The sequence below is a fragment of the Lipophrys pholis genome (genome assembly GCF_963383615.2).
Source record: "Lipophrys pholis genome assembly, chromosome: 21".
NCBI lineage: Eukaryota > Metazoa > Chordata > Actinopteri > Blenniiformes > Blenniidae > Lipophrys > Lipophrys pholis.
The window spans coordinates 18,897,159-18,924,765 of record NC_137649.1 but is presented as its reverse complement, the minus strand read 5'-3'; the positions used below and the strand labels follow the sequence as shown (position 1 = coordinate 18,924,765).

Here is a 27,607-nt window from a genome sequence, read left to right as displayed (position 1 = left end):
AAGCTGAAAGACACCAGACCCAATAATGCAAATGAGCTAAAGGCCGCTATTGAAGCATCCTGGGCCTCCATAACACCTCAGCAATGCCACAGGCTGATTGCTTCCATGCCACGCCGCATTGATGCAGTAATCCGTGCAAAAGGGTTCCCAACCAAGTACTGAGTGCATTAATTGACATTTTCAAATGTTTGATTTTGTTTTGCTGTTATAAATCTTTTTTTTTTACTTGGTCTGAGGAAATATTCTAATTTTTTGAGATAGGATATTTGAGTTTTCTTAAGCTGTATGCCATAATCAGCAATATTAAAATAATAAAAGGCTTGCAATATTTCAGTTGATGTGTAATGAATCCAGAATGTATGACATTTTTGTTTTTTTAATTGCATTACAGAAAATAAAGACCTTTATCACAATATTCTAATTTTCTGAGACAGTCCTGTATGGTAAACTATGCAGTGAAAACCCGCACACACAGTGAGAATATTCGTGGTGAGGATGGTAACCACCACATCACTGGTGTCTGCATCACTCCCATTTAAAATTAAAGACACAGACTTCTCTGTGTAAGACTAGTGTTCCGGCGATGCTTCCATTATTAACAGCCACGGATATCATCTTCTCGCCATCACCCAATGAAAAATGGTCTCTTCCAGATTCCATTTGGTGTCCTCATCTTCACACAATCATCAAAGATGGAATATTTTGAATTATATTCTCACACTCTGTTGCCACTGTGGCTCCTCATGCAGAGCTTCCTAAAACATCACTTGAATATTGATTGCCCAAGGAACGTAAAGATCCTGTCTGCTTTCCCCATTTGTTGTTTTTCTGGCCCAGTTGTTCTCTTGTAATTTGTCTACTCCAATTAACTTTCCTGTCAAATTTCTTCTGCATACTTGCTAACAGAAGTAACTGTGGGACGCAGGCTGTCTGTTTACAGATGCCATGGGAAGCTTCGGCCGGAGAGCTGTGTCCCGGCATCGGGGTTGGATGAAGTGTGCTAATGCGTCAGCCTGGCCTCTTTGCCCCATTACATACAGGGAACTCCCAGAAACAGGCACATAAACACACACACACACACGCACATTCAAACAGGCCGTTCTCTAAATACCTCTGATTAAGATTCCAGATAGCTCGGGGACAGCCCTCACCCCTCTCTCGCTTCCCTCCCTCTGTTCGTGTTCTCTCTTTGAGAGGCCTCAGTGGGGGTAATCATTGGCCCTCAGGTCAACATGCGGTCCCCCTCTGTCTCGCACGGACACACACGCACGCACACACACACGCAGCGCCATCATTTATGAGGTGGATGGTCTGTCCATTAGCACATGTGTTACATTCCTTGTGTGACTCCGTTTGGCACAGGGTGGATGGGTATGACTATATTTAGAGCTCTTTGTGTATGCCGTTGCATGTGTGAGTGTTTCATGGACTCGTTTACATCTTGATCAGCTCCTCAGTACAGATGCTCTTTGGCAAATGAGCTGAGAAATGTGTTTTCAGTGGCATGTCTGTTTTTTATGTGCTGTGGGAAAGTCTTATTGTTGTTGACCTCCATGGACATTATGTAAGAAATTTTTATGTGTGTACATGTATATAAGAGCACATATGTGCTGTGGGGCCGCAGTTAGGCGCTGTAGCCAGTGTGTGTGACTGAAAAGACAGCCAGTTTCCATCCCATGCTCAAGTTAATTATGTAACGGGGGACCGAGGAGCGTGAGTGAGCAGGGTGATCCTCAACTATAAAAGGCAAAGAAGGGGGTAGAAGCGGGTCATTTGGCTTGGAAAAATGCATTCTTCCCTTTAACAGCATAATACCTCCTTCACTGTGCTCCTAGAGAAAAAAAAGTTATTTTAGATTTTAGCATATATAGCCCAAGAAAAGCATACATCAGTCAAATTCTTATTATTTTTTTTACTGTTACTTTATGTAAGTGATGTCTCAGGTCAAGAGTATCAAACACATTTTAGTTCAGGAGCCATATACATCCCAATTTCATCTTGAGTGGGCTGGACTGGTAACATATTGGCATAATAACCTTAAAATTTAAACTTTAAACTTTTTATTTCTCGGAGCACAGACTATACCTGATGAAAATGTTTAAATTCTTGCAAAAACAAAAAATTACAACTGAAAATTTTGACAATCGCAACATAAAGCCAATTGGCTCACAGGCCTGATGTTTGACACCCTGTCTTAAGTCATTTTATTTGGGGTTTGTTAAAATCAGTAACAAGGCTGGAGCAGTGAAATCATAGCATCGCATAATAACATAATGACACCACAGATGTTTTGGTTTTTTTTAACTTAGTTTTTGTGCAAAATATCACAAGTACATTCTGAAGAAGTTCATATTTAGGGAACAACCTAGAATTTCTTCACATAATTACAATCAGTAATCATCCATTCCACCGTGTCTGTTTTCAGAGTAATACAAAAGAAAGTCACCTCCCAACATGCAGTTTGTACATTTTTTCACTAACTCACCCTCATAGAATGGATTTCATACCTTCTTGCTACAGGTTTGGCTGCCAACCCCTCTTAAATTCTATGCTGCAGTGTTGTACTATGTTTCCTAGTCACGGTTGCTTTAGATCTCGGCTGCTTGCTGAATCAACAAAATTGTAGAGGATTAATATAATAACATAAAAGTAAGAAGGACCTCTTTTTAAGCTCCTTTATAATTAATATCTCGCTAGATGTTTAAGAACAAGCTTGACCACTTTTGAGTGCTGTACATATTTCTTCCAGACTCTATATTTCAGTCTGATAACAGAAGTATTCACTATTTTCCTCTGTGGTTCACACCTGGAAGTTGCTCCATACACCAACACAATCTGCTGATTATTAGCATCAATGGAGAAGTTGAGTTGTGTGTCTCACTGTAAACCATATCTGTGATTGTTGATTTCCAGTAAACATGCAGGATACAGTTCTTGTTTTCGTGATGAGCCAGGGGACAAAGTCAAACTTTTTAGCCGGTAGGCTGATTTGCACAGCCCACTCTGGTTTTCAAAAAAGTCCATAAGAAGGTGGTTAAGTTAGAGTGAGGTCACGCACTGTTTTCAGCTGCTGAAGAAAGTGAGGGTTTGAAGGTTATGTTTCACCAAAGCAATCTGGAGAAACAAATTTCCACTTTTCTCACAACAGTCCCTTTCATGTAACCTGTCAATGAACACCAATATCTGAAGGGGATGTGCTCTGGACATGAAAATTTAACACACACAGAGTCACAAAGAGCACAGACATAGCTCCATTGCTACTGCCAAAATTGTAATTTCATGGAATTGTTAATTTTCTACAGACTATAATACTCTTTTCAGCTGTCCTCCCTCAGCTTGTTCAGAAATTGTTCCTTGCGTGCCAGGTTTTGTGTAGCAACGCGTGGATCGCAGGTTGGCATGCCACACTGATCTGCAGTTGGGCAGAGGAGGTGTGATAGCCTGTGAAATCAAAGGTCTTTAACAGTTTACTCGCAATCACACACGCTCACAGGATCTCCATCCTTGTTAACATGAGTTTATTGAATGAACAATGCCTCCTCTTGCTAAGTCACTAAATGAAATGTGAAAATAGACATAAGCAGTATTAACATTGATTTCAGAGCCATGTGTGCAGTTTGCTTAGAGAACAGAGGTCCTGCTGGTGTAATAAAAAACTCTGTATTCCAAGCAGGCCGCTCATTAAAGTGAAGGCTTCGTTTCTCCAGTGTAAACACTCACATTTTTATTGCTCTGCAGTGTTTAATGGCATGACTGTGTGACTTAAATGCGAAACAAACGGTGGCCAAAGTCAACTGCTAACTAGATTCTGTCTGATAGGCTAAAAGTTTAATCCAATTTTCTAATGCAATTATACATGGCTGCCACCACCACAACGTTATTGTCTGTCTACGATGCTGCGTAAACTTTGCAGACATGGTCTCAGAACCAGACATGGTCAGTGCAGCAACCTGTTGCTGAAGGCTCCCAGAGTATTCCCCATTATGCCTGGCTTCCTTTATATAGTCTGCTTGGAGCTGCTGAATGCCAACACATACTTGAATCAAATGTTAGTCTTGATATGTTAGTCATATCTCTGTGTGTCATTAATGCTCTCCATAGCATCAGGCTGCAGTGGAAGATACTTACATGAATTCTGTCATTTGTTTCATTTGTTTTATTTCAGACATGAAGCAAGCAGTCTTCTAGTAGGAAAAGAAAAAAGATCTAGCAAAGAGGATCATTGTAGAAATAGTCTCATTGTGCAAAATATTACAAATTGGCAGTTTTAGTTTGGAAAAACAAAAAGGCAGCCTCCTACAGTCGGAACTGGGATGTATCAATGTAAGCAGTTTGTAGTTACAGCTTTAATGGCACGAGATTCATGTTGCTGCTTGTTTACAAAATAATGTTGACAAGTCTACAATCTGGAAAAGACTGTAAGCGCCACAAATGCTTTGTTGGACTGAGTATTGCCAGGTGGGATTCAACCTCCATCCCTGGCAGTGTTGACGTGGCCTGCTGTGCAGTGAGGTAAGCAACCTGTTTGTGTTGACAAACTGGCTTAAATGAGAGAGGAAAGGCATCAGAAATGATCCGAGTTATAGATGTGATCTTCATGGATTGATTGATTGATCTGACACACTTTATTATTATTATTATTATTATTATTATTTTTATTATTATTATTATTATTATTATTATTATGACTGGCAATCAATAGATCAACAGGCCATAATTTTTATTCAATTACTATGTCTGATGTAGATTAAAATTAATATTTTACGAACATTCCATTCATATTGTATTGTAAAAGATTCGTAAGATCTGTTGCCTTATTGTTGTTGAGCAGAGACCGTCTGTCTTTTGTGTCGTCTACATCATCAGTAGTCACGATGACACAGAGACACTGTGACATCTCTGGCTTTTTGTTAATGCTGAGATTTGAGCATAATAGGCATGAACAAAATTGCTTCTTAATGGCAAGAGATTTGTTTTCCAGTAAGTCGGTGTAGGTGAGTGGGGAGATGTGTGCGCCTGTGCTTGTGTGTGTGTGTGTGTGTGTGTGTGTGTGTCCTCAGATGAGTTCAGCCTCAAGGGCAGTTATGACCCTAATAGAGAGCAGAAGAGTGATGGCATTGTTGAAGACGAGGCAGCTTAAAGGGCCCTCAAGCAGAAATGCATATGAAAAGTGATGTGTGTAATGAAAAAACTTGATTTGTACCTCTGCGTGTGTGCAACAGCGCCGTGAAGAGTTTGCCAGTAGTTTGCGGCCTGTATGGAGTGAAATTATACTGATGTCAATCGTTCCCATGGTTGCAGTTGCTCAATTAATTGAATGATGTCCAGCTCTTATTATTAGCAAGTAATCAGAGACAGCTGTCATTGAAAGTTTAAACCAGCTAATATCGGATGAGAAGCCCGCAATGCTGCATGCTGTAGTAGTAATTGCAACTTTTTTGTCATCTGTATGAACGCCAAATTTAAAATTTTAGTTGTAATAATGACCCACTTGATTCAAATAAGCTGAGAGCTATCGAGCTAATGTGCTCAAATAATGGATTTGCTGCATGAAAAGTTCAACTGGAACACTTTGTGCAACTTGCCAGCTGAGAATTTCTTTGAACAAGTCTCCCACTTATAGCTTTATAGCGCTGACTAGTGGCAAGCGGCTGGATGGCATCATACATGAAATAAACATTAATTGGTTTAAGTGGCGAAAATTCCAGTGTCGACTATCGAGAAGGTTGGAATTTAGTACAACTGGTCAAGTGCATCCCTAACTGATGCCACCAGTAACTCGGTCCAACTGCCATCATTGCCTATTAATTCTCTAAGCTATTATCAATCTGTACGTACTTTGTCTGTTTCCTGTGACTACACTGCTACCTTGTTTCTGCATCGGTACACAGTCTGTACCTTATTGTCATTGCTATGCTGTTGCTACCAGGCTATAACATAGCCTCCAACATGAGTCAAATCTCTTGCAAAGTGGTCACCTGTATTTCATGTCTCTTGTTACCTGTGACCCTGTTTTATTCCCAGAGTCAGATACTCACTTTGCCTTTATTCAGGACAAATGGATATAAAAGAACATGGTGGTACTTTGTCATATGCAGAGTTCAGATAAGAAACCAGAGACCATAATGTGATCCTCTGCATGTGTGTGATTAAATAATCCGAACCTTATCATGACAGGCATTAGTGTTACAGCATGTTTAACTCAAACAAGCTCACGAACCGATCAGAGTCGCTGGGAAACATGTTGTTGACGTTGAAAAACATGCGCCGCCGCCGTGTGTGCAGACTCGATTTGTACACGAAGCATAGCCAGTGTTCAAACAATGCTAATTCTACCAACACTCCTAAGTTCCCACAATCAATCTTTTTACCAACAGTTTGTGTGTGTCATTCTTTTGTTTTAATTCATTATCTATTTTTTCGGATTGAATGTACGACAGAGCACACAGCGTTGTGTGTTGCAGTCGTACTTGTTTCACATAGTTGTGAAGTTCTAGCCCCGCTGTGGTGTGGCTGTACGTTCTGCCTGAGAGCCCGATGAAGACACAAGAGTGTTAAGAGCGGATGTGCATCATGCGGTCCTCCATCCTGTCCTTGGTAGATAGTGAGAAATATTCAATTAAAGCTGTTTTTGTAATTATGTAATTCCCAGGCTGTAACGGAGCCGATGGTGGGCTCCTATTGATGTGAAACTGAGAGGGCGAGGTGTTGCCACTCTTCCATTAATATTTCTGATAAACACAGCCTCGTGCCGTTCTGCCTCGGCCTCTGTTTTCCACTGTCTCTTTAAAGTGCCAAGAGCAGATTTAAGCACATTACACATTTCTCCACCTTGACATACACGTTTACAGTTTTTTTTTCACTTTCTTTAGCGAATTAGGTCGTCTCTCATTACTGAGGTGGTTATCCACGCACCACTCTTGACGGACATCTGTGGGGAGGGGGGGGACCTTTGTCTTGTTTTAAATTGCTAACGTCCGCCCACATTCAACTTCCAACAACGACTAATGAGCTTAAGTAGTGAGAAATGCCTCTGAATGTGTGAGGGTTTGATAGTTTTCATTTTCCAGAATATGTCAGAATTAAAACGTTGCATAGTGAATATCGGCGTATGCACATTAGCTTTTGCTCTAAATCTGACCTGCTGTTTAAACATGTGACTGACACTTAGTACACTTAGGTTTTTCTATGACAGCTTAGATAACATGAAAATTCATTTTTCAAAATATATTTGTGTTTACGTTTGACTCATTCTGACGCATAAATGCAGTATTGTCACTGGTAATAGGACTTTTACTCAAAAAAAGCAGAAGTACTGTTACTTTTATAAGACAGCAAATGAATATGATGCTTGACTTCAAATGAAATGAGCCAGAAAACGGCCCGTTTCTCCCCTCAGGTCACAGGGTATATGATACAATAAGGGAGAGCTTTGGTTATTATGTCAGCTCCATCAAATGTGCCCTTCTTCCTTTCTCTCTGTATGTGTTGTTCACTTGTGTCCATTTGAGCGTGTCCCCAGTCAACCCTTCCACCACTGGCTGACGATGCAGCTGCAGCCTAATTTTAGTTTATGAGGTGTGGGACCGCTGGGTGTTACCCTAGCTGCCATTTTAGACGAGGAGGCTGGGAACAGCATTCCTCACGGGGCTCCTATCTATCGTAATTATCTCATTGTCAGGGGTTGGACCGGGGGCTCGGACCTCACTGACTTCCTTTAGCTTCCTCTCAGCTCCTCACATGCACGCTCACCGATCCAGGAGCTCAGGTGCCCGGTGTGTACGTCGGCCTGGCCTTACAGAACCTCTGCTACCGCACTGCTATTGGACAGATTTGATCCCACTGAGGAGAACGTTATCTAATGCATACTGTCGAGTGTGGAGAGATCTAGGCTAACGTCACACAGGGTAGCATAACCCAATTAGTCCAGATTAGAGATGTGAAATCTCCCGTCTGAATCATTTTAAATTCAATTTACAAATATGTGTTATTTTGTGGAGTTTCTATTAAATCTGGACAAGGTTTAGCCTGTTTACGCCTGTGCTCTCTGTGGTTGGTGTTTTTGGCACCTTGCCCAGCATCACTTCTTAATTTCCACTGGAAGTGTGTATTTGTGTTTCCGTTCCCCTGGCTGGATGTGTGCATCTGTGGTGCAGTTCCCTGTGGGACACCACAGATGGTGCAGGGCTCAGTTTGATGAGGTTGGCCCCTTTTTGTGCCTGAGTGGGTGTATTGGCCTGGCCTGGCCTGGGCGCTACCTCTCTTGTAGCATTATTATTAACACATCAGTCTCACATGTTGGGACCTGACATGACCTATTGTTCTATATAGTGAAGGTGTGTTTTAGTTGTAATTTTGCTGATTGATTGTGCAGAAAAGAGATGAGCCCTTTCTGAGTCTCTTATCTATATTTTATTAGTTTGAACATAACATCATGAAGTACATTGACGTATAAAACAGTATAAACCTTTATATTCCTTTTTTGTTTTCTCTTTTTTTCTTACTTTTATTTGATTTAAACAACCCTAAAGTTCAACTTTCTCTTTCTCACACACTGTGCAATTGCCAAATCTATATAACAAATCAACAAAACAGCTATTCCCCTCAATTGAACAAATTATACACTCCATTAATGTCCAGCCTTCAACATGTACTTACCCACAATATGGTGGGCTCCCCCCTCCCATATATAAGATGGATGGTTTGTGTTTTAATTTGTATTGCCAGCATTCAGACCTGTCCAAAGCTCTCCCTCATCTGTATTTGTCATGCCAGGGCTGGACTGGAGCCCGCACAGCCGGTCCTTTTCCGTAACCTCAGTTGATTTTGTTTCAGATCTGTGTTCCTTACATCAAAACCAGACGTCGCCCTGCTGCACTCGCCGCACTGTTCCCGCAGCCTCTCCAGTCAGCCACTGTCACACACAGCTGTTTCACTCTTCCATCTCTGCCTGCCCACCACTGTTCTGTTTTATCTCTGTGCCTCTCATGTCACTCTCCCATGATCTCTCATCTCTCCATCTCTGTCATCCTACCTCTCTCTCTGGCGTCATATCTGGCGCTTACTTTTAGTTCACTGATTTTATTTTTTCCGGTCTGTCTCCAGCCTGTCTGACTTCATATCTTTGTTTCCACTCACTCTTTCCATATTTATGTCTCTGTTTGCCTCTCTGTCATCTCGCCCATCTGCATCGAGTTTCTAGTTTGTGCAGTCTTCGGGGGAAATAATGGCTCCTGATTAAAATCTTGGATTAATTCTTAGATATACGTCTATACATTCAACCATGTGACTACATGTAGTTAAAAGCATACTTGAAACTAAATTGTCGATTGTAAATCATGGTTACAGTGTATTTTTCTCGACATGATACAATGTACCCTCAAATCAAATCAAATCACCACTTGGAGCATTCCCATGATGACTTAATACCAGCTGAGACTATACATAGTGTGTCATGTTCTTAATTGAGCTTCTCTCTCCCTCAGTTCGCTATGACACATTTGAAGCTGACGTAAGGAGATATTTCTGGGCGGTGTAATCAACAATATTGCAGTTTCCTGTCAAGACCCCCCCTCCACTCCCTGAGCTGGATTTGGTACGTGATAAAACACGTGCAGGTGTGTCACATGAATCAGGCCTGATTTTCTTAGTGCGTTTGAAGTGAAGCGCAAGCTACACTCAGACGGTTTCAGGGCAAGTGCAAGACAAAAGTAGACTTAGTCGAGAGAGAAAAAGAAATCAGCTTCAGATACTTTCCAGCTGTCAGATATGCTCAGTGTTTGTTTCTCAGCCCCACCAGCAGCTTTTCCTGTGATTATTTGTTGTGCCTACATTCTTTCGTATTTGTCTGCTCACTTGGCTGGTAACAACCAAGTTGGATAATATGATATCCCTACATCTTCTACTTCTGCTGTTGGATTGTCAGACACAAGAAGCAAGAGTCTGAATAAAAAAAAAAAGACAATCAATGCTTCTTTTTTATTTTAATGAGTTTGACACTTTATTAAAACAATACATTAATAATCCCTGTCATTGTGAATGAGGTCCATAATAATAAAGCCGTATTTGGGTTTGATTGTTGGTCAGTAGTTGCATATGTACTTGTTCTACTTTTCAAAAGAGGATATTTTGGGATAAGCCCCTGGAGGGCTGGTTACAGTAGCTCTGCTCACGAAGTGTTCCACCTGGCTGTTTCCTAATTTCCTTTCTTGTCTGTCTTCCCCTTCAGATTTCAAAGCAGCCATGACCAAGTCCTACGAATTCAACTGGCAGAAGCACCTGCCCGAGTTCATGCAGGAAGGAGCCTCCTTCGACAGGTTTGATGAGGTAAATATGACGCATCTCTGCATCAATCAGCTGTTGAAAATCAAGAGCCTCTCGAGTTTAATACCCTTGATGAGGCGAAGGTTTCGACTGCATGGCACGCTGTCAGAGTTCGTCGGAACCCGGCTGATACTGACTTAGATTATTTGCTCAGACCTATTATCATCTTTCACATTAATGACCGTCTGTGGCTCAGTCATTAGACACACACACACACACACACACACACACACACACACACACACACACACACACACACACACACACACACACACACACACACACACACACACACACACACACACACACACACACACACACACGCACACAATTGGATTTCCGTCTCCCCAGGGTACCAAGTCTCAAACTAAGCCTTGTGCTTCAAATGTGTTGATTTACAGTATGTGCACTTGGTTTTTGTCCCAAAAAATGATGCAGGTCTCCAGTGTGACTCTGTAAACACATTTATTTTTCCACAACATGAGTTACACACACGCACACATAGCGCAGAGGCGTCTCCTTTATAACCTGATGCGTCATTGCTGTAGTCAGAGTTCTAGCTGTAGGCTGCCCACATTGATCAGACTCATTAAGAAGCCTCGGCAAAGGCGACTGTTTGTCTGCAACAAGTCCACAGAGGGTCCTAAGCTACACGCTGAAAGATGACCTGTCTGTATACGGTGTGCGCATGCATGCGCGTGCATGTGTGTGCGTGTGTGTATTTAGTGTATAAATCCTGAGCTTTCAACAGAGTTCCTGAATCGCTCATGGTCACTGGGATGTTTAAAATGACTATCGCGTAGTTGAGCATGGTGTTTCATATATCAGGATGGAAGACACCTTTCAAAAGTACCTTGCAAGGACAAAATGATAAACTACATCGAGAAGCAACCCTGAGACAAATGGTACAAATAAATCTCAGAAATATAATTTAAAACGTACTTTTTTCTTCTTCTTCTTTTTAAGAAACCATTATGAAATTCTTGCTCACTGATAACCAGAATTAACTGTCTTGCCCGTCAATCAAATGTATTTATAATGAAGACATTGATGAAAATAGTTACCAGTACCCTCTTTAGTGTTTGTAGATATCAGGCTTTATCTGTATCTACTTGTGTTTGGATGACCTCGGTTATATCTTCCTGTCTTTTTGCCCACGTTTCCCCTGACAAACCTAATCAGGACACTTAGCTAGGACATCTGATGAGCAAAGGCAAAGTGTGTCACACATGCACACACACACACACTCATGCACACAGAGACATGCCCACCTCCCCCCACACACACACCACACACACACACACACTGGGGAATTCTCCCAGTGCTCTTTGTTTTAAGTGGTCATCGGTTAAGGAAAGAAAGAGGTTTCCTGTTTGGATGGGTTGAAAACCTAAAGTAGTAAAAAGAAAGGAGACATTCAATCTACAGCCATGTCAAAGTGAGCAGTGAAAGTGGGCCAGCAGGCTTCCGAAGAAAGTCCTCAGTGTGTTGCTGCTGTGAATTTGAGCCAAGCTTAGGCAAGACAAGGTTAGGACTGGCCTGGATGGTAATAAGGTCAACCTCTGTCAGTCCTTCAAAACAGTTGTTACCAAACTCTTTTCTAGGTAGACCCGTACTCCAATTCCTAGTTTGCCAAAACATCCCAGTGAAGCCAGATACGGGCAGACACACCCACTCTGACAAACACACCACGGCAAAAATCTTCATAATAAAAGCAGTGGACAGTTCTTCAGGGCTGATCTCAATTCTAGAAAGAGCCTTCATTGTTAGTGAACAAGTGAAGTCTAGTTTGATCGTTTCTGATCGGACATATCTTAAAGCAGGGGTGTCGAACTTAAGGCTGGTGGGTCTAAACCGGCCTGCGAGAGGTTAAAAGGTTATTGGGTCACTATTGTATCGGTCCGGCCCACTCAAGATGAAATTGTGCCGTAAGTGGTCCCTGAACTAAAATGAGTTTCCCACCCCTTGTTTAATGCTCCCTGTAATTTCTGGCCCTGTTCCCAGCATTTCCCAAACCCTAGGTAGTGAACCACCAACCTTAAATGCCCCAAATTAATTAGGCGTTTACCCTCCTGTCAGTGCATTTTGTCATGAATAAGTATATTCTTAATTTGGTTAGATCTTGATATGTTACATGGGAGACCCGGGTTCGAATCGTGCTGGTTGCAGGAAGGTCATCACCAATGAAAACCATCCAGGTCTGTGGTGCAAGTTGCTGTAATGAAGCCAACTAGACACAAATAATGGTTATATTTGGTCACGCTTTGATAATTTGCTCAAACTATGAGAAGAAAAAGGTGCTGAGTCACTCATTCATTTAGAAATAATTTAGGTTATTAGTGTCATATTGCTCCATAGCATCAAAAACATGCAGCTGTAATACTTCCCTTTTGGGAAAAACCTGCCAATCATACTTTGCGTCACTTGAATAGCTCTGTTTAAAGGCAAATACAAAAGCTGCAGGGTACATTGACGTCGTCGGAAATTGCACAGACGAGCTCTATACGCATGGAATTTTTCCACAAAAACAGTCTCTACTGACTGAAACCCCACTGAGTGACAGATGGTAGAGGCAGGTAATGTGCATGGGTATTAATGTCTGTGTATTTGGACAAACACAGCAACCAGTGCAATCGAAAGCTTCGGGGAAAATGACCATCATCGCATACAGTCTCAACACAACATGTTGTTATTATTTTCTCTTTTGTAGTTTTATTTACCTTTGTCATAAAGCAATGAAGAAGTTCTTTAGATTGGCTTTTTTACCGAGATGTTTTATTCCTGGCTCTCCTCTTTGAGAAGTTTAGAGTCTCTGATGTTGAAGGTTAAAGATCTAATGTGTAATCCATTATGAAACTAGCCAAAGGGCTTTTCTCTGTCTGTCTGTCTGTCTGTCTGTCTGTCTGTCTGTCTGTCTGTCTGTCTGTCTGTCTGTGTGTGTGTGTGTGTGTGTGTGTGTGTGTGTGTGTGTGTGTGTGTGTGTGTGTGTGTGTGTGTGTGTGTGTGTGTGTGTGTGTGTGTGTGTGTGTGTGTGTGTGTGTGTGTGTGTGTGTGTGTGTGTGTGTGTGTGTGTGTGTGTGTGTGTGTGTGTGTGTGTGTGTGTGTGTGTGCGTGTGCGTGTGTGTGTGTGCGTGCGCGCGCGTGCATTATGTCACTGATTGGAAACCAATCACTTAAGATCTGGCTGATGTTTGGTTTCCATGGGAACTGAGAAGAGCATCATACTGACAGCTGATGAAAGCAGAGAGGAACTGGCCAAAATGATGAGACACTGAAAACATAATGTCTGTATGATTAAATGAATTGTTATTGTTTCTCACTCTGAAGCGAGAACAAAAATTTATTCAGCATATATATTTTGAATATAGGCCTGTGTCCCGACATGCGGTTGTTGCTCTGTTCCTGGGCCACCAAAGGTCATGAAGCTTTGTTTTCTCTAAGGATTAGAAGTTGCCATAACTACATTTGCACGTGTTAAGGAAAAACATGTTAAGATAATTTTGGATCTTGCTTGCAGAGCCAATCAATTTGAAGATTCCTGCTGGTGTACATGTGTTATCACTCCTCTGTGTTGGTAAATCAGAAATTCAAACGAGCTGTGAGAAAAGTAATAAAAAATTTAAAAAACATGGACTTTGGAGAGGTTAGCACTGAAGTCAAGGAAAATCTTGTTTAGCTTGTGACGCATATGTTGCTGTTTCTCAGGATCTGCTCCCAGATAGATGATTCTTTGCAATCTGAGCTGCAGGATCATCAAATAACTTTTGATTAAACTCAGCACATCGAAGGACTGTGATATCCCACTAGATGATTAAATACAGTGAGTCGTTAACTGATGGGAAGTTCACCGGATTGGAAAGGAGACATTGCAGCCAAAATATGCACAGAGAAGAGGGTGAGAAGCTGTTCGTCTCCAGGCCAGGACTGATGAACTTGATGGAAGTCTGGAGGTTCAGCTGCAAAACAAATCAAAAGGATTTCTGAGGAGGACTAAGAGGAAACTTGAAAATTAAAAGGTATTATCAGGAGTGATTGGAGGTAACTGCATCCACAACCTGGCACTGAGTGGTGGCTGCTGTCCTAAATCGAAATAGATTTTTTTCTGGGTCTCACTCATTTACAAAACTCCAATCAATGTTGATTTTTATTGAACCCACTCCAGTTTTTCACAGCCTCTTTGAATGTCTATTCTTATCAGTGGCAACTAATCATTTAATTTAACGATTTAATCACTTCTATTCTTTGTTTTAATGATGCCTTTCATTGGCACAAGTTCGGGGGCTCCGGGGAAGAAAGGTTGGGAACAACTGTGCTAATCGAGGTCCTTATTTAGATTTTCAATTATTACTTTTTATTTAAAACTAAAACTGTTGGATTCTAGTTTCTTAAGTATGAATATTTTATGATTAATTTTTTTTTAAATCCTCCCTGATCATGAACTAATGACATTTCAGACTGAAGTACAAATTGACGTACTTCACACTTTTCTGACCAATAAAACTTAGTTTTTTTAATTTATTTTGACTATAATGGAAAGATTAGCTGATCATCATCAGTTCATATCTATTCACATCAGAATATTGGATTTAAAAGGGTCATTGCCCCCAAAAGGAGCTCTATCCATATAACAGACTCGCTTCCTGATTGTTCCTAGTGGTGGCAAGAATGAAAAATAAGTGATATTTAACGTGACTGTGAGACTACAAAACCTATTATGCATGCAGTTTGTTGCATTTTCTTCTTGTATTATCAGAACTGTGGAAAACTAAAAGAAATAAAAGACTTCTTTTAGAATATAAAGCAAATACAATGCGTTTAAATGTACAGGAAAGTAGAGAGTAGGATTAAATACTTTGTGCTTCTGCTTTAAAGGTCATGGAGGCTTGATGGTTGGTTCAGAATAAAGGCATGATCAGCCCACAGACTCACACTGAGCTGAACTCACTGCGGCCCTTTGGAAAGAATGTAACAAATGTCCAGGTGGAGCCCAACTGCTATAAATAGGAGCCCATCCAGAGATGGAGCCACTTGGACCCTCCACTAATTATTCCTCTGCTTGGAGCTTTTACTGGAGCAAGTGAGACCAAAGCATGCTGAATGTCGTCAACAGTCGGGCCTCATTTAAGAGCGTCTCCGTCATGGAGCCCACCATGCCACGTATAAGTGGAGCCTCTGTCAGCCCAGATCCAGATGAAAGCAAGCCAAGCTTTTAGCTGCACTTACTGCGGTCTCACTGTTTCCTAAATGGAAAGGGGATTGTTCTCCCGACTTTTATGATGGTTTTAGATATCAGACTAGAGCCAAATAAGTCATCTTGGGCCTATTTGCAGCCGTGTATCTTATGGCAGCAACATCCTGAAATAATAAATTGTGTCTAAGCGTGTTTGTGTGTGTAGTACTAATATTAGACTCACCGAGGAGCCACGTCTTTTTCTATTTTGTCATCTCTTATGTTTGAAGTTGAGAAGTATGACTTCGTAATAAGGTAACAAGACGCAAACTCTAACTGGCAAAGGAAACAACTCCCCTTTGATTGAATTGTGTAAAAAATCATCAAGCTGATGTGGAGTAGTGCTCCTCAGCCTTGATGAACAATCAAAGGTTTTGATTCTCATTGTGCACAAGGTCATGTTTGTGTCTCCCCACAGTAGCTGGTTTGGGACACTTCTGAATCCTTTATCGTCACATGTACGTGCACACATGAGACTCGCACACAGCCGTTCCCAGTGTTTTTAAGCTCAGCGCTGTGTTAGCAGACAGGTGATGTTTGCCTTTAAACGTTAATGGCAGCCACATTTATCTCACGGTGTGTTTGTGTTGGCAGCAGCTTCCTGGCCCTCTGCACGCAATGTACGTGTACATACTGAAGATATATTTGCATCTACTGTATGTATGTGTGTACATGTGTTTGTGTGTCTTTGTGTGTGTGCTCAAAGTTAGACAGTTAAGCAAAGTTAGGCGCAATCAATTTAAGAGCAAATCTACTATTGTTAGTCACTGTAATGTCCTTGAATGGTGTGTGCGCGTGCTTGTGTGTGTGTGTTTACCTTCCACTTTGCTTTCCCGTAATCTGTGATCATTTTTTATTATTATTATGGGAACTAAAATAACATTTTTGAGGAAACGACATGGTTCATCTTGAATTAGAAATGAATTACGGTCTAGTAGTAGTTTTTGTCTCAGTTTCTAAAAAGTCTGCAAGAAGTGTGTGTGCGTGTGCGCACGTGCACTGGCAGCTCCGTTTTCTAAAATGAATTACAGTTACATCTGCTTGTCTCGTTGCGTAATCCCTGTGTGTGTTGAACATGTTGACTGTTTAATGTCTGGCTTTGTCACATAAAACCATGTGATTGATGAATCCTCCTCGTTTTCAAAAAGCATGCTTGCTCTCCGCAGGATCCGTACATGTTTGAGCCCAACTGTCAGATGAAGGTGGACGAGTACGGCTTCTTCATCACCTGGAAGAGTGAGGGAAAGGTACAATTTCCACCTCTTCACCTTGGGGTTTTATTTCTATCAGCCCTCCAAAGAAAACTACTCTTATTTAGCACCTGAGAGAAAGAAAGGTTTCTGAAAAAGTTAGTTCAGAAATGATTTCCTGATGGTTCCAGGAAACTCCCCAAAAATATGTCTGCAGGGAATTGTGTGTCCAAACACACTTGATTGCACCTCTATAACCCTGACTATCATTGTTTTCATTTATTATGCTGTATATGGTGTCAATATGTTTCATGTGCTTCATTTCTTTAGCAACGTTATTGTTTTTATGGTCTATGTTCGCATCTGGGAAAAAAAGAATCCTCATATACTGTCATATTTAATGATGGAGTATCATTTTAAAGGGTGAATAATGAACAGGCCTGGTATGTACTCCCCCGATGTACAGAAAAAAAGGCTGATCCATGATCGTTATTGTGTAATTCACACGGGAAATGAAAATGCTAAAATGACAAACACAATGCGCCATGACTCGTCTTTTCTCCATTTCCTCCTCTTCACTTGCCGTCACAATCGTCCCTCCTCCTCCACCTTCCTCCCCCTCTTTGTCTTTCCACCTCTTCATTTCTCCTGCAGGAAGGCCAGGTCCTCGAGTGTTCCCTCATCAACAGTATTCGTGTTGGCGCCGTCCCAAAGGTGAGACTTGACAGGAAAGACAATTTCTTCACTTCTCCCTTCTCTAACACGCTCAGCTCGCGCCAGCATTTGGTCTCATGGTGACGCTCGCAGTAAAATGTCAGGAGACGGTCACGCCGGGCGTATTGGTCGCGCTTAAATTAGCGAAAGCTACGACAACGGTTTCTATCAATATAATGACTGATCAGGGACTTCGACTGCTGAGGTTCTTTCCCAAATACCACATTCACAAGGGGCACTAGCAGAACATAAACATTAAATATTTAACTCATCAATATTTATACCAGCTTGGCTGGCTTTAGCCACAAGGTTGTATTTGAAATGGTTTTCTGCAGCCGAGGCCTGTGCTTTTGACCCAGAGAGGAATATTGAAAGATGGTGCTCTCAACTCAGCGATGATGGGCTGTCAGAGAACCTCTGGGTTAAAGCGCCAGCACTGCAGGATCAAACGCTCACAGGTATAAGACGCTCCCTTTCTGTCAGAAGGACTTTTCCTTATCCTGCTGGAGGAAAGTGATCCTGAAACAGCCAACATGTCCCCGACCTGCTGGATTTCTATGTGTTTTCAGTGTTCATTGCTTCTTTGTTCAGCAGGAACACCGTTACTCACACACTCAAACCTGCACGTATCAAATATTGATTCATGCAGTGTAGTATTGACAGCGACACATTATATATTGTAGTATTTGGCTTCATGCCGGCAATATGAATTATGAAAGCTGTAATAGATATACCAGTGGACACTGCTCTCTAATCAGATGCAAAAGGAAACTAGCTTTTAAAGTCTAAACACAGTGAATGTATGATGTAGGTAGTGGTGGCAGCAGAGAGGAGCTTGTTGCTTTGAAAATGTGTTCATGTGCATGTGTGAGAGCACGTATACAGATACTGCAGCTTGATAGCGGCTCCTCCTGTTTGCTCAAAACGCTGTAAGCAGTAGACGAGCGAACGCAGGGCCTCTCCTCGGAGGCTAACTCGGTTACACAAACCCTTAGAGCTGTTTCGAGTCATCCAATGAGCGAGAAAAGATGAATGGGATTGGATGATTGCGGCCTGGGATTTTCGAGTGGCAGAGCCTGTTGCCTGTTGCTGTTAATTTGATCATATTCCAAACATGCATTACTACTGCCAGTAGTGACGACGACGGCTGACTGGAAATCTGATCGAAAGGTTGGGAGGGAGGAGCACTGCTGTGTTTTTCACAGGAATGTTTTCAAGGATTTTCTGTTCCACTGCTTGAACAGTCTGAAATGTGATGGAGACTCTTAAGTTGTCATGATTTAAGAAGGGTGAGTAATAGTCAAGACCGGCTTATCTAAAGTCTTTTAAAGCATTGCTTCCCAACATTGGAAATATGGGAGGGACAAAAGCCTCGGGCTGCTCTGAGATTTTATCAAAGAAAACCTTAACAGTTAGGAACTAGAGTAGATCTGGGAAACTACCCACTGCGTTGATTTAGATGTGCATGTGTGCACCAGCGTTTGGCTTCACTGTAATGTTCTAGTAAATCACAAATCAGAGAGGTCGTCCTGAGTCTCTCATAGAACCAAAGAGGTAGATCCAGAGAGATATTTACCGCATCGCAAAAAGGCAAAGTCGCATTTGCTTCAAAGTCGTGACTCTTTGAAAACACACATAATGCAACAGCTATAGGAGAAGTTTTTTTTAACATTCACCATGAGGTTTCATTAAAATTGGCTTTCATGTTGAGAAAGTAGTTTTGGTAGTAATTGTTGTTTTGCAACATTATCAACATTTTCATCTCGTATACTCTGCGCCACAACAAAGGAAAGCTTTAAAGTTTAAATTTCAGGGTTACTATGGCACTATTTTACCGGTACAGCCCACTAAAGATGAAATTGGGCTGTATGTGGCCCCTGAACTAAAATGGATGTGACACCCCTGTTTTAAAGGTTTTAAACCCCATATGTCTTCCTTAATCATCCTCAATCTTAAAGCTATGTGCTTAAAATAGTTTACTTTCTCTATGTCCAAATTTGATTCAGCATGTAGCTGACCACATCATTGTTTGTCATTTCACCACTTAACTCGTATATTTTCTCTCACTCCCTCTTCAGGACCCAAAGATCTTGTCTTCATTTGAAGCCATTGGAAAAACGGAGGCAGACTTGGAAGGATGCATCATCTGCATTTGCAGCGGCACTGATCTGGTCAACCTCAACTTCATGTTCATGGTGGCAGAGAATCCCGACATAGCCCGGGTAAATGCATGCGATTGCGCCGTGATAAGATTCACGCTCATGTTCAACAGTGGTCGTAAAGCACATGTGGCCGAGGCCCAACACCAGTTTGGACACTGCTCAGCCCCCTGGCGTACGCTAAATAAATTCAGCTCAAAGGCTAAAAGAACACCCCTGTGCATTAAATATTTAATTAAGAGGGAAAAAGAAAAGGAAAAGCCAGAGGAACGGTTCATATACTCTCCTACACAGAGCCTTGATTCATTCTGATAAATAGACACATTGAGAATGACTCATTTTCTCTGTCTCACCTCATCTCTTATCTTCCTGTGTACCCGCCTGCTCTCCTGCCTTTTCTGTTATTTTCTCTTGCTCCTTCGTCTCCTTTGTTGTTGTGGATGTGAAGAACGAAGCACTTACATGAGATGAACCCCAAAAATAGGCTGGCTGTGTTTCCACAATATAAATACATCACACTAAGAAAAAGTCAGTGTTAATTATTCTTTGAAGGCAGGTGATTGGTTTTTTTTCTTTGTTGTTTTCACCGAATCCTCCAAAAATCAAAAAACAGTGATAGCAAAATCTTCTCAGTATTTTACTAATTTCTTCTCCCACCATTCGTCGGTTTATGGCACGGAGGATTAGTTTTTTATCAGGCTGTGATTATACAGGCTGGGCTTGTTTGTTGGCTCATTGTTTGCTGTGGGCTTTTGGCATCGCCGTGCGTAAGAAAAATATAAATTATCACCAGCTTTATGTCGGGGCATTAAGCTGGTATATTCAGCCGTATCACAGGGACCAGTAGACATATTCACCTCCAATATGACAGATTTCATCTGCACTGATCAGTGAAATATCTTGTGTTCCCTCTGTTATACTGGTAAATTGATTATTTAGATGTCTAAAAATTGACGTATTGATAAAGTGGTGATGTTCAACTCATTTTGAACTCATCATCAAGTGCAGCTTTGAAGCCAAATTAAACAGTTAAGAAGCAACTATTGTTTTGAAGTCAGAGATAAAATAAGTATGTTTATCATTTACTCTTGTTTAACAGACAGAAAACATGGAACAATATATCAAGTAGATGATGCAGGGCATCACCAGGAGCATTTAAATCTGCCGACAGTGCTTTATATATTACTGCAAATGGAGTGAAATCACTTTATCACGGCATGACATAAACTGTGAAAGAAAATCGTTAGCAGTATTACCTGATTGATTCCACTTGCAACCTTCAACCAAAATGTAAGTTCACCACCCCAACCAGGACGACAAAGAATTATCTAAACAGAACGTGATCTAAGCCAGAAAATAACTGTGTTATTGATCAAAAAATTGAGCAGAAACACAGGTTTCATCTTTAGTGGCGAGGTGTGTGCCAGTTCACACAACTAATCCAGAATGTGGGAATTTCATTGTTTGATCATTGACACTCAAGTAAAGAATGATGTGTCTCGTTCATGATTCTTGAAATGAAAAAAAGCCCACTGATGGTGACGTAACACAACTACAATGATTGAAAGTCAAAACGCGCCACTGGCCTTGATGAAAATGTTTTATATAATCTCTTTAAAGTTGTCGGCATGGGCAAAGAATGCAGAATAGGAAGCACTTTTAAATCAATCTGGAAATGGATGTTTTCTGCCGGCACGGATCCGTTCATTATTTTTCCACCACAGCACTGGTGCTTATTCATTTCCCACGAGAAGGTGCTTTTGTGGCAATGGCTGTTAGAAAATACAGTTTGTGCTCTGGGCTGCCAGTGATATTCATGCACCAGCCTTCAGCTGGGAAGTCAGATTTTTAAAAGACAAACGCACACACACACACACACCAAACGCACCATGACACCACCAGCTCTTCTCAGCATGCAGGTGGCCCTCAGTAGCAGACCTCGGGAGATGACAGAGTTATTTACATCAGCGTTCACGCGAGCACACACTGCCTCGTGGTCGCCACACGCGCAAACACACTCCCCCTGCTGCACCCGTGATCCTGTCGAATGTTTTCATTAGGATGTCAGTAGACATTTGCAGAAGACAACACACAAACACGGGCGCGCCGAGAGGTTGGAAATTGTTCACGGTGTCGTGTTCTGTGACACTTTCATGCTTGCATTAGATAGTGCGTCTGTGGGAGCTAAATCTGCAAGGCTGTGTTTATTGTCAGTGCTCGCAGCCTTGCAGCAGTGGCTCATTGTGTTTTATCTTTTGTGTTTATGTTTTTGTGCGTGTGTGCGTGCGTGTGTGTGTGTTTCCTGCAGTTCATGTGCATGAATTAAGAGGCACTTCATTTACTTGTGTTTATTTCCCTAAAGACTCTTTCTGCTAAACACAATGCTAATTTGGATATGTCCTTTTGGCTCGTGGTCAGTCAGTGTTTGCAGCGGGATGAGGTGTGTGTGTGTGTGTGTGCGTGCGTGTGTATATCCTAAATACTTTTTTCTGTTTGCAGAAATGGATCGAGGGTTTGAGGTCAGTGATTCACAACTTTAAGGCCAACAATGTGTGTCCAATGACATGCCTCAAGAAGCAGTGAGTATCTTTACAGCGTGCTCCACTTTGTAATCATGTGACTATGTAAATATATCTCTCTTGATACATTAGATACTGGCTCTTAATCTTCCTCCGATCAGTGTGTTTTATTGCTTTCTCTTTTTTTTTTCTTTGTTTAGTTGGATGAGAATGTGTTTCCTAACCAACGTGAATGCGAAGATTCCTGTAAGAGGGTAAGTGGAACTGTTTTATACTGCAATCAATCATTCATTAATTTATTCATCTCTGTCCTTCACTCAGTCCTCTGTCCATTTTTCTCTCTTCCTTCGTAGCATCACACGGACATTTGCATCAGGGAAGACAGAAAAGGGAATCTTCCAGGCTCTGAAGGACCTGGGCCTTCCCAGTGGAAAGGTCAGACAACAAAAGATGCATTTACATGGACTTTGCTGTTCTGTTTAACCCTTATATCCCATCATATCACTGCCACGTTCACATTCATCAAATCTATTAAAGAAAATTACAAAACTACGATAAAGCAGGGAAATACAGCCTTGCACAAATATAGTTGTTACTTCCGAAAGACCTCTGCTGTGCAATCATTCAGTCACACACAACATTCACCAGCAAGTCGCACGTCCACAAAAACATGACGTAATCTTGACGGACTGGTAGTTTTTTTAATTGTGTATAAATTATACAATAAATTATTTGGGAAATTAACATCACATTTTTTGCGTAAATTTTTGGGCTCACTTTTATAAAACTCATAATAAGATCGTTTGTTACTGATGCGCTTGTGTTACCGCAGCGACTGACCATCTGTCCCATCGCTGTGCAACAAAAGATCATCGTCAATGTTTCCTATCATCCACAGAATGACGAGATTGAACACTCCGACTTCACCTTCGACATTTTTTACGCGCTCACACAGAAGATCTGCCCTCGCACCGACATCGAGGAGCTCTTCAAGAAGATGTGAGTTCCCTCTTTTTAAACCTGTTCCCCCTTCTTTGTAATTACCATTTTTTTCATGTTACCGATGTTTCCTCAAGTAAACAGCTTACCAGCAGTGTTACCTGGAGCCTGTACAGAGACAGTTAAATCCTCCCCGGGTGTGAGTGGCTGCGTCTTGTTGGAAATAATCAGGACAAATGTTTCTGCGCGTGCTGCACTAACTGTGTCTGGACAGCCTAACCCGCTTCCACAGTTCGACCGTTATGTTCGACATATTGTCAACAAACAATAACAAAAGAATGGGTTTATTAAAATGTTTGTGACTGCTTTCCTAATTTTAACAGACTGACTCTGTGAGTGACTGTGACGGTTTCTATTTTAAGGAGCATAACATTTTGTTTTGTTCTTTTTTTTTTTTGTTCTTTTTTTTTATTTTTATTAATTCCTTTGCAGCAATGGGAACAAAACAGATTTTTTAACTGTAGACCAGTTAGTCAGCTTTCTGAATGAAGTAAGCTCTTTATCATTAACTTTTCTGTGTATTTGGCTTGCGCGTGCCCCTCTCTGCAACCCCCTTCCTTGCCTTTCCTCCCATCCTGCTCCTGGGTAGAAGTTGCCCTCCGGCCCAGACTGCACGTCGGCCGACCCTCATCAAAGCTTCATTAATGAGACGCACACAATATTTAACTTTCAGTCTGCCTGCAAGGGCAACTTCAACCGCCTACTCTTCTTCTGCATGCCCACCCTCATCCCTTTCCCCGTGCCCTCCCTGTCGCGGCGAGCCTCTCTGTGTCTGATTGGTGTTGCTATGGCAACGGGAGGTTAGAGGTTTCCCGTCCTGTTGCTTCCTGCTTGCTTTGCCTTGCTCCCCGCTGTGTGTGTATGTGCGTTGTTGCTTGGCCGTGCCCCCGTGTGTAGCAGAACACTTGCTTGGGTCCGGCTGCCGTGCGGTCACGTCTGTCCCACTGTGTGCTCCCGACTCGCCAATCAGATTAATTCCCACCTGGCTCTGTGAGTGGGCACTGTCGCTCTAATCATCTACTGATGCTGTTGTGTTTTTAAATTCAGCCAACACACACATTTCTTCTTCGCTTTTCATCAACACACCTGCTAGTGTAGGTCAACATTTCACTCTGATCACACTACCAAGGAGATTTCAAACAAACATTCTGATTTAGGGTTCTTATTGTAGAAAATTGGCTGGAATATCATCAATAAATCCCTCTGCTTTCACACAGTCCTGTGCTAAAGTAAGCAAATTTATTTTTGAGTTTAAATCCTCTCTGAAACAATAACTAATAATGTAGGTGACATTGTGGCTCGAGAGCAGTCACTCAGAGAAATGAGTCCACCCCAGCAAGTATCACAGTTTATTCACAGAATTCAGAGGCTCCACATGAGGTGGAAATGATGAGATTCTGCTGAGTGAGGAAGCCTGTAGCATGCAGGGTCTGCTCTTCTCTTGTCTCCTATCAGATCTAAACACCTCTTTGATGCCTTCAGAAGGAAAGTTGTGGACACATTTGAGTGCGGTTGAGCCAGTTAAAAAGATCTCTTGAATGAATTTGAAGAAATATTCCACTGCTAAAAGGATTTACAAATGGTGAAGATTGCCAATACCTGTGAACTGTCCAGCAGCTCCTACCCAGCAAGTTCAGTCAAAATCAGTGTGTGTTTACAGCGAAAAAGCCTTCAAGAATACAAGAAGTGTTAGAGTGCATGTATCCACACTCATCGATAACTTTTGTCTTCATCCATTCGTCCTCTATACTGCTTTATCCAACTCAGGCTCATTTAGGCTATAATATGATGGCAGGGTCCATCCTGGACAGATAGCCAGTCCGTCACAGGGCGAAAATACAAACACACACGCACATTCACACGTGCCGATAATTTAAAGTGATCCAGATAGAGCGATAACCAACTCCACCGGTGTTTGTCGACCAGTGACCTCATTTATTTTAAATCATTTGGAGATCTTTTCGAATTCCTAGCCCGATACATCCCAATCTTTGTTCTGAAGGTGTTTGAGAGCTCGCTCCAGCAGACAGCTGAGTCTAAATGTTCAAGGTGTAAATGAGATCAGTTCCCTCAACAGGTTTCTAATCATTTGACACGAATGCACTTTTTGCATATGTGTTGAGTTTTGTCAAATACATATTATTGAAAATAACGTATTTTCACACAGTGTCACCTTTATGAAAAGGCACCATTTCAGAGAAAATCAAATAATTCAAAGAAGGTCCACCTGAAAAACAAGCATTTTCTGTGTGTATATCCATGCACAAGATTATATATACACACATTTTTTATCAACACAAATGTTTTTTTAAGGAGGATTTCATATGTTCTCCATCATAATCACTCCACATGACAGAAATGCTGAAACACCACATCACATTATGCTATTGTCTGTCCTGTGTGTTGCCACAATTTGTTTCTAATAGCTTTAATCTGTGTTGACAATCAATCACAGACTCTCTATGTGAGGATGACTGTGTGTTTGTGTTGCTCCACAGAATCAGCGTGACCCAAGGTTGAACGAGATTCTGTTTCCCTTTTACGACCCCAAGAGAGCAATGCAGATCATCGAGAAATATGAGCGAGACGACGAGCTGAAGAAGAAAGGTAAAAGAGCAACTTGGCGGGAAACCGGAGGCAGAGAGATGTTCTTGGCTGTGCTGCCATCTACCTTTGCAACTTTGAAACTGCATAATGTCAGAATAATGTTTTCCGCTGAATCAGGTATTCATAGTTGTGTACAAACACATCAAGAAGTGCAATTTACAAACGAACATAGTCTCTAAGAATAATTCTGTCACTTCCACAACCCAGTTTATCATTCAGCGTACTCAAACTGTGTTCCAACCCTCTTTTCTTTTCTTTTTCAGGTTGCATGTCCAGTGACGGGTTCTGCAGGTATCTGATGTCGGATGAGAATGCTCCAGTGTTCCTGGACCGACTGGAGCTGTACCAAGAGATGGAACAGCCGCTGGCTCACTACTTCATCAGCTCGTCCCACAACACCTATCTGACAGGCCGACAGTTTGGGGGGAAGTCCTCGGTGGAGATGTATCGCCAAGTCCTGCTGTCTGGATGCAGGTACGCAACTGTGTGGTGGCCTGTTCAGTGGTGTGTCTGCATGTGAATGGCTGACATACATGTAACACAGGTTAAACAGGTGTGCGGGGGAACTGAGGTTCTATATTTACATTACGAAATGTGAGAATGAATGGATGCCTTCACGTGTGGTTCAGTGACACTTAAGTGAGATTGTGGTGTGAATTTTATCAGATGTGTGGAGTTGGACTGCTGGGATGGGAAAGGAGAGGACCAGGAACCCATCATTACTCATGGCAAGGCCATGTGCACAGACATTCTGTTCAAGGTGAACACACACTGCAGCCACACTTAGAACAATAATGGCCGGAGTCTCACTCTGTTTGCCTTTTCATTATGTAAGCCTGCCCTCTAGTGTTGACAAAACTCAACTGCATTTGTTAGGACTTCTTAACTCCTAAAACAAATGTTTTTCATTGATTTAGTTCTTTATCTCCCAATTTTTCGCTGGTGGTTACACTTAATATTTTATTTTTCCTTCTTGTTCTTACTCTGTCCTTCACAACAGGATGTTATCCAAGCCATCAAGGAGACAGCGTTCGTCACATCAGATTACCCTGTTATCCTTTCCTTTGAAAATCATTGCAGGTAAATTTCCATTAACAGTGTCAATTTATGCTTCTGAGATTGACTGTGAAAATATATATATATATTTTTTTTTTATTCATTTATTTCCTCATTTGTATATGTGGCTAGTAAACCACAGCAGTACAAGATGGCCAAGTACTGTGACGATACCTTTGGTGACTTCCTCCTCAAACAGCCTCTAGAGAACTTCCAGGTAAATCCTTTTTCTCTTTCCTCTTAACTTTTAGTTATTATTGATACTCAGATTTAAAATAAGTGTGGCATTCTGCTCTCTTTGTCAGATTGAATCGGGGCGTCCCTTACCATCCCCCAACGATCTCAAACGCAAAATCCTCATCAAAAACAAACGCTTAAAACCTGAGGTCGAGCAAAGTAAGTGCTCAGCTGAGCCAGTAAAACGTGTTTTACATACGATTTATTGACAATAAGCCATCTGATGGTAAACATGTGTGTTTGCTCACAAAACAGAGCAGCTCGAGGCGTTCAAGAAACATATGGAGGCAGGAGAAACTAACACCCCTGCCATCATTATGGGGGAGGAAAATGAAGACGACACAGAGAATGGTGAGCCTCCTGACACTCTGCAGGTCCAAAATGATAAACTGGATTGAAGTTTGAGTCTTAAAGGATGAGATTATTTTGATAAATCTCAAAATCTCACAGAAAATGTTATAAATTCTCAAGTAAACGAAGAAATGCTAATATCTGCTCTGTGTGTGTGTGTGTGTGTGTGTGTGTGTGTGTGTGTGTGTGTGTGTGTGTGTGTGTGTGTGTGTGTGTGTGTGT

General features: G+C 41.6%; 1 protein-coding gene across 1 annotated transcript in view; it reads left to right on the top strand.

Annotated features, from left to right (window-relative positions):
• plcb4b (phospholipase C, beta 4b) overlaps positions 1 to 27,607 on the top strand; it is a 59,751-nt gene that overhangs the window by 21,723 nt on the left and 10,421 nt on the right. The window contains exons 4-19 of the mRNA XM_080490087.1: positions 10,229 to 10,326; positions 16,720 to 16,800; positions 17,398 to 17,457; positions 19,536 to 19,679; positions 22,116 to 22,195; positions 22,336 to 22,389; positions 22,489 to 22,570; positions 23,034 to 23,134; positions 23,567 to 23,624; positions 25,633 to 25,741; positions 26,005 to 26,215; positions 26,408 to 26,501; positions 26,742 to 26,821; positions 26,930 to 27,014; positions 27,103 to 27,193; positions 27,290 to 27,385. Of these exons, the coding sequence (XP_080346213.1) occupies positions 10,243 to 10,326; positions 16,720 to 16,800; positions 17,398 to 17,457; positions 19,536 to 19,679; positions 22,116 to 22,195; positions 22,336 to 22,389; positions 22,489 to 22,570; positions 23,034 to 23,134; positions 23,567 to 23,624; positions 25,633 to 25,741; positions 26,005 to 26,215; positions 26,408 to 26,501; positions 26,742 to 26,821; positions 26,930 to 27,014; positions 27,103 to 27,193; positions 27,290 to 27,385 (1,510 nt within the window). The 5' untranslated portion in view covers positions 10,229 to 10,242. The remainder of the gene's footprint in view (positions 1 to 10,228; positions 10,327 to 16,719; positions 16,801 to 17,397; positions 17,458 to 19,535; positions 19,680 to 22,115; positions 22,196 to 22,335; positions 22,390 to 22,488; positions 22,571 to 23,033; positions 23,135 to 23,566; positions 23,625 to 25,632; positions 25,742 to 26,004; positions 26,216 to 26,407; positions 26,502 to 26,741; positions 26,822 to 26,929; positions 27,015 to 27,102; positions 27,194 to 27,289; positions 27,386 to 27,607) is intronic.